The 12220-nt window shown below is 42.3% G+C and overlaps 1 protein-coding gene across 1 annotated transcript in view; it reads right to left on the bottom strand.

Moving 5' to 3' along the window:
• Positions 1-299: 299 nt before the first annotated feature.
• Positions 300-12220, bottom strand: part of LOC134677398 (uncharacterized) — a 30196-nt gene continuing 18275 nt past the window's right edge. Inside the window, exons 10-19 of the mRNA XM_063535851.1 lie at positions 10906-10983; positions 8774-8865; positions 7704-7800; positions 6189-6275; positions 4334-4457; positions 3405-3590; positions 2882-3019; positions 1966-2081; positions 1167-1360; positions 300-446 (exon numbers count right to left, since the gene is read on the bottom strand). Of these exons, the coding sequence (XP_063391921.1) occupies positions 369-446; positions 1167-1360; positions 1966-2081; positions 2882-3019; positions 3405-3590; positions 4334-4457; positions 6189-6275; positions 7704-7800; positions 8774-8865; positions 10906-10983 (1190 nt within the window). The 3' untranslated portion in view covers positions 300-368. The remainder of the gene's footprint in view (positions 447-1166; positions 1361-1965; positions 2082-2881; positions 3020-3404; positions 3591-4333; positions 4458-6188; positions 6276-7703; positions 7801-8773; positions 8866-10905; positions 10984-12220) is intronic.

The raw sequence follows: 12220 nt of genomic DNA, 5'->3' as shown, positions 1-12220 counted from the left end.
AACCCTTCGTGCGCGAGTACGACTCGCACTTGCCCGGATTTTTTATTATTGTTTTCGGGGGCCCTTGCGGATACACTTCGACCCATAGGGATCGTGGTCTAGCATAAGTTGCGTTCCCGCGCGCGAGCCATACTTGAAGTCGCTCTTCATGTATGGAGTCGCGCGCGAGAACGAAACTCATGCTAGACCATGACATTTATGTGGTTACGACTAGGCCATCCTGACTATGTGGGTACCCCCGTGCCTTTTTTTCTCATGATGACTTTGTTACACAACAAAAGGAGTGTAATGAAACACAGTTGTAAATAAAACTCTATATTAATATAATATAATAATCCATTATTGTGTGAATATGTTGCACTCCCGGCTTAAGGCTTCAGCCGCTTGTAGTTGGCGAGGTGGCTGTTCAGGTGCTGCGCCAGCTGGTCGGCGCGCGCGAACGACGCCTGTCAACAAAAAACTAAATTAAATCTGTCATTGCTTTTTAGTTAGTGTAGCCACCGTTGGCGCTAGTAGTATATGCAGCTGTAATGCTCAGCCATGGTATGGTCGGACCGGATCGAAGCAGCGATTGCGAGCACGATGCTTGTTTTATGTATTAATTAATCTTAATTGTAAATAGTCGTTATGTTGTATTTTCTTGCTGTGTAACTTTTTTTCTTTTTTAACTACTTGTTTACTGTATGTTATTTCTGTCTTATTTCTTCTTGTCTGTTACCTTCCGTGATTCTTTTCACTTGATGGTCTCATTGGAAGATCACCGCTGGAAGCCACCAGCAACATGCTGATATGATTATGGGGCCATTTCGTGGCACTTTAACTAGACTAAAGTTAGCTAAAAATCCCCCCTGTTAAGGTGTATCCAGATTAGTACATTTTTTGCCAATCTGATTAAATTGCCCAATCGAATCAGGTGCTGACGCAAACGGCAATTTGGCTCGTCGATTCGATTGCCCGATCAAATCTGGAGGTGCGGACACAAAAATGCCAATTTTCGAAGCTAGTATCTATGTATGTGCGTTTGTTTATGGTTCTAAAATTGGCGATTAAATTGTATACGTGTGGACGCTAGATGAGACTGGCGTCAATTATTTTCCTGATCAAATCGACCGATTTGATCATGCCCGTCTGGATACCACTTTACCGTGACGTGGATGGACCCTCACCTTGCAAACGACGCATCTATACAGTTGGCGCGCATGGTTGTGCGCGTGGCGGGTGAGCGAGTGCGCATGCGTGAAGCGCTTGCCGCACTGGTTGCACGCGTGCGCGCCGCCGCTGTCGGCGCGCGCGCACGACAGCCGGTGCCGCGCCAGCTGCTCGTAGCGCTGGAACGACGACCCGCAGTCCGTGCATCGACCTGGACACCAATTTTAATATTATTGAAGAAGAAGAAAGCATTTATTAGTACCATAACGTGACCTTAAAACTAAGAATAATTACACAAAATGAAAAGTTGCGCTAAATGGTCCTCACTCAGCTATACTGTATGCAATATTATTCCGTATAATCCAGGTAATCACGGATTACTAATTAAATAATTTTATTCTACTCAACGATAGGCCAAAGGTATGGTGCAGTCTTTTCGAGCGAAGGCGCTATAACCTTTGGCCTACTCGCGAGTAGATGCCGTTAATATATTAAACAAGTTATTCAAATATCAGTGAAAGAATAATGATCAGAGTCAAATGGCGTTCTAACAGTTTATATTTTTGTCGAAAGATGGCAGTAAATTTACAGTGGCTACGTAATCTACTTTGACAATCCGCCTCCATACACTCTATTCTCTTTGGTATGTGACGTTATCTATGAAAAGGGTCCTTATTGTCGATGGCGCTTACGCCATCATTAACTATGCTCCGATAGAAAATACAATGCCGCGCGACGCTGTGCGGCGTAAGCGCCATCGACAATAAGGTCCCTTTTCATAGATGATGCCCCATATAGTCTAGTAGATGTACTGACCGGCTCTGTCGTCGGCGGAGTGTGTGGCGGCGTGGTGCGCTAGTTCCGCATCATCCTCGAAGCATTTGCGGCACACTTCACAGCGGACTGTCATCGCGCCGCGGTGCGCGCTCGCTCTGCAAATACATAATAGTGGTTTATGTGACTGCTACATAATGAAAGGTATTAAAACTCGAGTGTGGGTTTATGAAACGAACGCAGTGAGTTTCATAATAGGATCGCACGAGTGTTTTAATGCCTAATTATGTACAGTCACATTCACTGCTTTATATACACACATATTATATACTCTCTATGATATATTCACTAACCTAACTATGAATTACAGCCGACGATACAGAAGACATTATAGAGGGTTTATGATAATATATGTGCGTAGATAAACGTATTAACCCCCTTATTGTAAAACTTACGGGTCTGATTCAGTTAAATTATGTTTTATCCCTTTCTTATAAATACATAAGTCAAATCGACAGATAAAGACAAACGATTCATAGCTCATTCAGGGCATGAATAACTCCATAAAATTTTTATCTAGCAATAAAATTGGTCAAGGCAGAACTGAGGCCATTACACAACATTAGGTCAATCAAAATTAGATCAAAATTAAAACACAGAATAAATAATAGTACTACCATAGAGAAAGGAATAGTACTTCCTACAAAACCGAAGTTTGAACGCGATTTAGTCACGAATCATGCTAACGCTTTCTAATGCATGGCACTATCCCTTTCGGCTTTTTAGGGTTGTCAAAATTCAAGTCATTATCTTATCATCTGTGGTCGTACATGCAAAGGGGCGTCAAGTGGTGACAACCCTAATATATAATTGCTCGGAGCAATGCTGAGCCGAATGGAGCCGAGTTTGCCCGAAGAGAGGAGTTTCGCATCCCTAGTATAAGTTACAGAGCGCTCACTTGTGGTCCCACAGCTTCTCGCGGCGGTTGAAGGTCATGTCACAGCAGTCGCACTCGTAGCGGTCGGAGCTGCGCGTGCGCTGCCGCGAGCCGCCGCCGCCGCCGCCGCCGCGCGCCTGGTGGGAACGCCGGTGAATCCTGCAATCGCATTTTATTAGCATTCTTAGGGCTCCGTACCCATAGGGACCCTATTACTAAGACTCCGCTGTCAGTCTGTAACCAGGTTGCATCTCATGAACATACCTACATCGGAGTTTTCGGTGCGGGAATGATTTCGTGTATTTATAACTTTGTTTGTTGTAAATTAATTACCAAACTATGAATCAAACGTAGGTAGTAAGGTCCAAAAATGTGCTTAGAAATGTTAAATTAGTATCGTTTTTTACAGTTTTTATCTGTTGTTTAGCTAGTGCTGAAAAGCCCGATGTATGCTCATTTCGAAATTTTTACAGATGATGTATTTCTGTTGCCGCTATAACAACAAATACTAAAAACAAAATAACACCTATAACAAACTACTCACTTCAAGGTGACCCTCGTGGAGTACCACTTCTTGCAGATGTGGCACTGGAAGCTCTTGTCGGGCGACTCGTTGTCGGACTCGCTGATCTCGTCGTGGCGGGGCGGGAGGGGCAGGGCGGCGCCGCGCTCGGGGTCGGAGTCGGAGCCCGACGACACCAAGCCCGAGTACGACCACGCGCCGAACGATCTGAGGAGGGGAACGTTTGAATTAACCATTTATATTTTATACCTTTTTAGAGTTTCGTAGTCACCTAGATACCCTTATAACTCCGCCATGTCTGTCTGTCTGTCCGAGGCTTTGCATTTGCCGTGATCGTTAGTGCTAGAGAGCTGCGATTTGGCATGGATACATAAATCATGTATTGCGACAGAACGGTAAAATAAAAAGTGCAAAAAAATGTTTTTGGGGTACCTCCCATAGCGCGGATCGACGCAGACTGAGCTGCAGCTTTCCATCCAACAGAACGTGAGTAAACCGTTTTAATATATTTATACACATGACATAACCCTAAAGGCCTGTGCATGCCGGATGCGTAACATGTGTAGACGTGCACGTTGTAATATACAGATCCTTATGAAAGACGGCATACCGCTTGCATGACGTGTGCGACGTGTGCGTGCACACGCAGCCGGTGTGCTATGGCATTAAGTCCCTATTGAATTTGACTCCTCCTAAGGATATTTGACCTGAGAACCCTTAATACCTGTCTTCCTCGGCAGACTGAAGTGGGCTGGCGGTTCTCTGCTTAGATTCAGACTCGCTGTCCGAACTGTCTGAAGAACTGGATGCTGGACGAACTGCCTGACTCACCTGTCATCCTCGGCAGGCTGGAGTGGGTTGGCGGTTCTCTTCTCCGATTCAGACTCGCTGTCCGAACTGTCTGAAGAGCTGGACGAGGAGCTGGATGCTGGACGACCTGCCTGACTCACCTGTCATCCTCGGCAGGCTGGAGTGGGTTGGCGGTTCTCTTCTCAGATTCCGACTCGCTGTCCGAACTGTCTGAAGAGCTGGACGACGAGCTGGATGAAGAGCTGGATCCGCTGGACGAACTGCCTGCAATGGGTTTGAAATTTGAGACTTAAAGTCGTAAAAAATAGAGCGCGAGCCCTGTTGCTGGCTATATTTATAAACAAGATAACTCGTGTGGTAAACAAAGGTGTATAATGAAATCTCGTGGATGTCAGCCGCCGCAGGGTTGTGAAATGATGATCAAACGCTAATAAAAAATATTTTTAATAATTTTCATTAAGCAACAGACATGGCTAATGAAAATGCTATTCTCTATAACTTAAACATGCTATTCTCTAAAAAATAATGCAAAGTCATATGAGCCCCTCACCCGCTTAGCTATTATTCTGAAGCTTAACTGAACTGACTGAACAGCGTACAGGAAGTAGATGAAATGTTATGTAAGTTATTGTGTTCTATGCTTCTTACTATGTACAGCCTGGCAAAAAAGAGTAGAAATTAAAAAGTGGCAACACTGTAGTGTCGTCCCTTTCCAATCAACATATACAGGGTGTCCCAGAAATCGACGTCAAGCCGTAAACGGATGATAGACCAAGTCATAACAGTTATCATAAAAATAAAAAAATCCAACTCATGTTTTTTAATAATTATGGTCACTTTAAAAATTCACTAAAAAATCCACACCCTGTAATGGTTCTTTAACTCTAGTTACTACAAATTAATAAAAAATTTATTCTAATTTTTTTATTATTGTGTAATCTTGAATAATTACAGGGTGGATTTTTTAGTGAATTTTTAAAGTGGCCATAATTTTTAAAGAACATGTGTTGGATTTTTTTTTGTATTTTTATGATAACTGTTATGACTTGGTCTATCATCGGTTTAGGGCTTGACGTCGAATTCTGGGACACCCTGTATAAGAGAACGGGACGACACTACAGTGCTGCCACTTTTTAATTTCTACTCTTTTTTGCCAGGCGGGTTGGCCAAAAAGACACCTCTAGGTCCCCTGTATGCGATATTGGACACACGATTTCATACAACGCTCCTGGGAAATTTCAAGGGAGGTTTTATACATTTTAAAGTGCTGAGACTAGAGGGGTTAAAATTAAAAACAAAAAAACCGGGCAAATGCGAATCGGACTCGCGCACGTAGGGTTCCGTACCATAATGCAAAAAAAAACGGAAAAAAATGCAAAAAAAACGGTCACCCATCCAAGTACTGACCACTCCCGACGTTGCTTAACTTTGGTCAAAAATCACGTTTGTTGTATGGGAGCCCCATTTAAATCTTTATTTTATTCTGTTTTTAGTATTTGTTGTTATAGCGGCAACAGAAATACATCATCTGTGAAAATTTCAACTGTCTAGCTATCACGGTTCGTGAGATACAGCCTGGTGACAGACGGACGGACGGACAGCGAAGTCTTAGTAATAGGGTCCCGTTTTACCGTTTGGGTACGGAACCCTAAAAACAAATAATTGACATTGAATAATTTTACGGTTTAGACTCACTTGTTTTTAGTCACTCTACCCGCCACTACCACTATGCCCGCCTACAATAACAGCGGAAGACCTCCCCCAACCTGTTTTCTCGGCGCGCGCGCAGCGTGCGACGCGGCGAGCCGCAGTACGCGATACACGGCCGTCGTGAACGCTGCTCGCACTGTTAGTGCTTGAGAAAGGAGACCTAGGCTCTCCGAAACATGACCCGCGACGCGCGAGTGACTAAAAAAACAAGTGAGTCTAAACCGTAAAATTATTCAATGTTGGTATGTCTCACAACAGCTTAAATTCGACAAATAATTGACGTACCAGAGCCTGAACTGCTGCTGTCGGAGTCAGATCCCGAGCTGTCTTCGAGTTTCTCCACTCGGTCCGAGTCCTTCACTGAGGCCCGACCTGGAAACATACATTTAAAACTAACTGACCTATGGAAACTGGTGAGAGGTTAAAATGATATAAAACTAATAAAATCATTTCTACATTTTTTTTTTTTCATTTTGAGTTTTACTCGTGTGTCGATAGATGGCAGTAAATTTACTGTGACTACAAAATTTACTATGACAGGACCCCTCTATACTATTCTTATCTATTCTTTTTGGTACCAGGTACAGAGGACTCGCTCTCTAACAAAACGCATCTGTCAAAACTATCAGGACAGATATGGCCGCTAGGTGGTGACATCGCCACGCGCGGCTTATGGCTAGTCACCGAAATTGGTGTGGAACGGATGTACTTGTAGCTACCTGTAGCAAAGCGATGAAATCGCGGAGCATAGACTAGGAATCCTTAGACTGAGTTTTGAGCAATTATTTCATGCAACCGATGATGCCAAAAATGCGGGGGTGCGGGGGACGAGGTGAGCGAAGTGCCGTGCCGTGATTGGTCCGTTCAAAGACACGGACGTCCTTAGAGGATATAACCAATTGTTAATTACTCCGAGCGGACGTCACACAAAGACACTTTCGACTCGAACATGGAGTAAAATTACCGTATGCGTGGCAGAGGGGGTAGCGCGACTATGCTCAGTCTGGAGGATGTTTTGGCTGTGTCTCGGAGTGAGCCACGCTTGCTACATATCGTCGGTGCGAATAAAAAAATCACTATGTGTTTTTTTACGATTTTTTGATATTGGCCTATTTGAATTCCTTTTTAAATTTCCCGTCGACCCACATAAATATTTTTGTTATATCTTTATTAGTTTTGAAAATAAAAATTCCGCTATGTGAACACAGAACAACATTTGTACAAAAAAATAACAGAATAGAAACAACAAAATAGCTATGTGATTTTTTAGCACATAACGATATTAAATGTCTTGTTTTCCGTCGAGGGTGATGGCGATAATGTTGCACATGGCGATTTATTGTAGAATGGATTACCCGACAGACCCTAAAATCCGCTATGTATCATGTATCGCACTATGTTACTTTGGCAACAAATCGCTATGTGTATACAAACTTCACACATGACGATTTTTTCCAACCAAATTTAAGTCGCTAAATTTGCAAAATTTGGCCAAATTTTGCTGTAGCAAAATTTGGTTAATTTTAACCAAATTTTGCTACAGCAAAATTTAATCATTTTATGATTATTTAATCATATTGTAAAAAAATACAAAAAAATCTGTTTATATTCTTCATGAGTATCATGTAAAAATCATTGAACTATCAGAAAAAAAATACAGGTGCAACAAATATATTACAAACAGGAAAATAAACAGTTATTTTTGTCTCCTGAAAAGTAGCTTAAAAATACATGGCGATTTTTTTATTCGCACCGACGAATATTCTGTGAGTCCACCTACAGTTATGTATGATGTGGTACCTTCGGAGCTCCTCACGGAGAGAACGTCGTCATCCTGCGCCCGCTCGTCGGGTTTCTTGAACTTGGCCGCCAGCAAGTGTGCTTCGTACAAGTCATCCTGACAATAATTAAAAATGGTTCTTGTAAATAAATATCTGGGGACATCTTACACAGATTTAACCTAGCCCCAAACTAAGCAAAGCTTGTACTATGGCTGCTAGGCGACGATATACATAAATACATATACTTCTTACCGTGTTGTAAGCAGACCTAAGAATGGTTAGACAGCAACAAATTAGCATAATTTCCTGTCGTATACTGATTGTTTACAAGTAAGTTCATTAACCCTGTCACCTGTTAGGGTTAGAACAAAGTAGTTTTTTGCATGGATGTTTAATTTAGAAACGGTTGCCCATATTAACATAGTTTCTATGGAGAAAATATAGAACTAAGGCTAAACTATCTCCCATTTCCGGAAAGGTCCGTCGTCAAATTCCACCCTGTATATGACTCAGGACCAAATATTTGCGTTCATCACAAAAATTAATGCCCTTACCGGGATTCGAACCCAGGACCATCGGCTTCACAGGCAGGGTCACTAGTGTCACTACCTATTAGGCCAGAACGGTCGTCTATTATGTATTAAATTTCAATCAAATCTGAGGAAATCAAAGGTTTTAATCATTTGTGTCGAAAGATGGCAGTGAATGCACTGACTACATAATTTACTTTGACAATATTCCTCTATTTCAAATTCACTTTGCTTTAAGTTTAAAAGAAAACAAACGTAATTCTGAATTTAAATTTTTGACACATTGGTTTGCAGACACTAAACTGCAAAAAGTAATTCAAGACCAAAAAAAGTAAAAAATATTGCCACTTTTTTACTAGCCCGTCTTGTGTTTATGTAAAAATAAGTAAATAAAAGTACTTTTTTAAATTGCACGAGTAAAATTACTAATAAATGAATTATCTTAGCGTGATTATTTATCAGAATTAATTTACTATTTTACAAACAAATTATTGCAGTGGCAACATTGTCTTATCTTTTTTTAGGTCTTGAAATACGTTTTGCAGTATGATTAACATACCTTATCTATGTTAGCGTATTTCTCGTGTATGTGTCTGAGTGCGCGGAGATTCTCGTCGAGGCTCAGAGAATCTGAGGCTTGGCTCGGCGACCCTGCACAATATAAACAAGCACTTGTAAGTCTTACCAGAAAAAAAAATGTTGAAGATGCAACGGATAGTTGTTTGGCCGGATACCGGATATTCGGCTTGACCATCGGCCGAGTATCCGGCCGCCGAATATTCGGCCAGCGGAACTATACCTACATTTCGATTTTACAGGTGCGCATTCTGCAGGTTTGACTTTTTTTCCTATAATTGTGAACGTTCGCGCGGACAGTCGGACACATTTCTAGGTGCGAAATGAGTCCTCAAATCTTAAAGGCATACATATAGTGATTTTTGGGTTTTTATCAACAAATCAAGCATATACACCCAAAAAAGTGACATTTGATGAAGTGGAACTGCTGATGATGATCAGAACGGAACTCTTTAACGACGCATAGTTCACGGTTGGCGATTTGTCCTCTTCGTTATGTTTGTTAAGCAAGTTAAGTTTTTAAGCCACATTTTTGTCAAGCTCGAGTTCTGATGATGGGATCCATGAGGAATCAAGGGAACTCCTCAAATCTTAAAGGCATGCGTATAGAGATTTTTGTATTTACATCAGAAAATCAAGCATTTTCATTAAAAACTGTTGCATTTGATGAAGTGGAACTGCTGATGATGATCAGAACAGAACTCTTCAACGACGCATAGTTCACGGTTGGCGATTTGTCCTCGTCGTTATGTTTGTTAAGCAAGTTAAGTTTTTAAGCCACATTTTTGTCAAGCTAGAGTTCTGATGATGGGATCCATGAGGAATCAAGGGAACTCCTCAAATCTTAAAGGCATGCGTATAGAGATTTTTGTATTTACATAAAAAAATCAAGCATTTTCATTAAAAACTGTTGCATTTGATGAAGTGGAACTGCTGATGATGATCAGAACAGAACTCTTAAACGACGCATAGTTCACGTTTGGCGATTTTTCCTTTTCGTTATGTTCGTTAAGCAAGTTAAGTTTTTAAGCCACATTTTTGTCAAGCTCGACTTCTGATGATGGGATCCATAAGGAATCGAGGGAACTCCTCAAATATTAAAGGCATACATATAGATTTTTTTGTATTTTCATCATAAAATCAAGCATTTACATTAAAAACTGTCGCATTTGATGAAGTGTAACTGCTGATGATGACCAGAACAGAACTCTTCAATGACGCATGGTACACGTTTGGTGATTACGAATTTCGATTTTGACTTGGACTGGGACCCGGACTCGGACTCATACCCGGATCCGGTTCGGACCCGGACTCGGATCCGGACTCGGACCCGGTCTCGGACCCGGACACGGACCCGGACTCGGACCCGGACTCGGACCCGGACTCGGACCCGGACTCGGACCCGGACTCGGACCCGGACTCGGACCCGGACTCGGACCCGGACTCGGACCTTGACCCAGAAAACCACTATGATACCTTAACTAAATAAACAACTATGATTACCTATCATAAAATTAATGTAGGTATAAAGTACGATGATGCCAATCTTACTAGCCCCTCCCGCTTAAACCCCCGTACACCGCACGGCATGCGCCATTAAGTGGGTTAGGTTAGGTTTGAACTGCGATCCTCACAGAACCGAACAAGGATTAGGTTAGGTTAGAACTGCGAGCCTTACAGAAACGAAATGCTACTTGAAAAGTGGGTTTGATTAGGTTCGAACTGCGATCCGCACAGAACCGAACTGCTATCTGAGGAGTGGGTTAGGTTAGGCTAGAACTACGACCCTCATGGCTCCTCTTCACGATGGGCCAACGCCGGCCACTCCAAGGGACGCATTTATGCGTTAGAGGGAGCAAGTGATATTGCTATCTCATTCTACCGCATGGCTGCGTCCCTTGGAGTGGCCGGCGTTGGCCCATCCTGTAGAGGAGCCATTATACAGAAGCGAAATGCTAGTAGAAAAGTCACCCACGTTTTACCTCCTTTTCTACATAGTGTACCATCTACAATAATCTTTCATCGGCCCCCATGGAAGTCGGTTTTTTTTTCTTAAAAATTATTAAGTCTTAATGTATAGTTTGTCATATAACAGTGACCTAACCCTCCACATACCTAGGTCCGGTTCGTCGTCGCTGTCCAGCGTGATCGGCTCGTTGTTGTCAGGCATCAGGTTACTCCTCACACGGATCTCTGAAAACGAACATATTAGCTTTAACCACGATATCCACATAGCAGGCGTGGCTCACTCCGCGATTTCGTCGCTTTGCTACAGGTAGCTAAAAGTACATCCATTCCACACCAATTTTGGTGGTTAGCCATAAGCCGCGCGTGGCGCTGTCGCCACCTAGCGGCCATATCTGTCCTGATCGTAACAGACGCGCTTTGTTAGTGAGTCTCCTGTAACTAGTACCATTATTTATTCTGAGACATAGGTCATAGATACATCTATTGTCACTTGACATTACTACTACTGCTACTTAGCAGTGCTGATAATTCCGCTACTCGATGCTAGATGTCGACTATGAAAATATTTGTTTTTTTGGTGCCAAAACTGATGTATAGAGTGAGCACTCTTGTCTTACTATATCCTCCTAAGGCCCAAGGTCCTACCCATAGTACTTATTCAGTTCAATGAAATTTAAATCATATTCGATTGGAACAGAGTTGCTTTTGCTGTGTTTAGTTCAGTTTTTGAACAACGCAAAATCAACTCTATTCGCTACAGTGTAGGTTCAAATTTCTGTGGCAAATTTTGCATTTTTCATTTGTATGGCTGGGCCTTAGGAGGATATTTCTCTATGATTGTACCAATAAAGATGATTATCTAACCTTATCTCCACTATTTACAAATTTGGGATTTTTTATCTTATTTCTAGTTAGAATCACGAGCTCTTTCGATTGTAATAGAATAATTATTTAATAGAAAAAAAATCATTCATTTCATTGTCGAATTGACAACGGTCGACCGTACCACAGTACAAGAACAGTAGTGAATCTTCATAGAAATGTGCCGCTGCCGGCTTGAATGTGTGCGTGCGCGCCGGACGCCGTGTACGCACGCGCTGCCACGCACACATTAGCATAAAATACGGGGGAATACGGTGGCGGCAGTGTGGGCTGTACCGCGACTGTGATCGCGTACATTCGAGTACGCTGCCCACCCGCTCGCATTTGTCTGCTCTCGGTAGGCCTCAGCACAGCTCGCCGCGGTCGTATTGTATTGTAGGAACAATTGCATCATAAGTCAGAAACCCACATGTGACACCCTTAATATAGGAACATCCATTGCCTACGAATACCGCTTAGCGTTACTTGTTAGTCTCCATAGGCTACGGTGGCTAAAATCGAGAAAAAACTCTTTAAAAATTGAATTTAGCGCTACACAAGTACCAGGGCCCCATGAGTTACGAGAAGGTGTCGTTGACCA

This window comes from Cydia fagiglandana, chromosome 26 (genome assembly GCF_963556715.1).
Source record: "Cydia fagiglandana chromosome 26, ilCydFagi1.1, whole genome shotgun sequence".
Lineage (NCBI taxonomy): Eukaryota > Metazoa > Arthropoda > Insecta > Lepidoptera > Tortricidae > Cydia > Cydia fagiglandana.
Note: the sequence above shows the minus strand (reverse complement) of the source record. Positions and strands in the feature narration are given on the sequence as shown.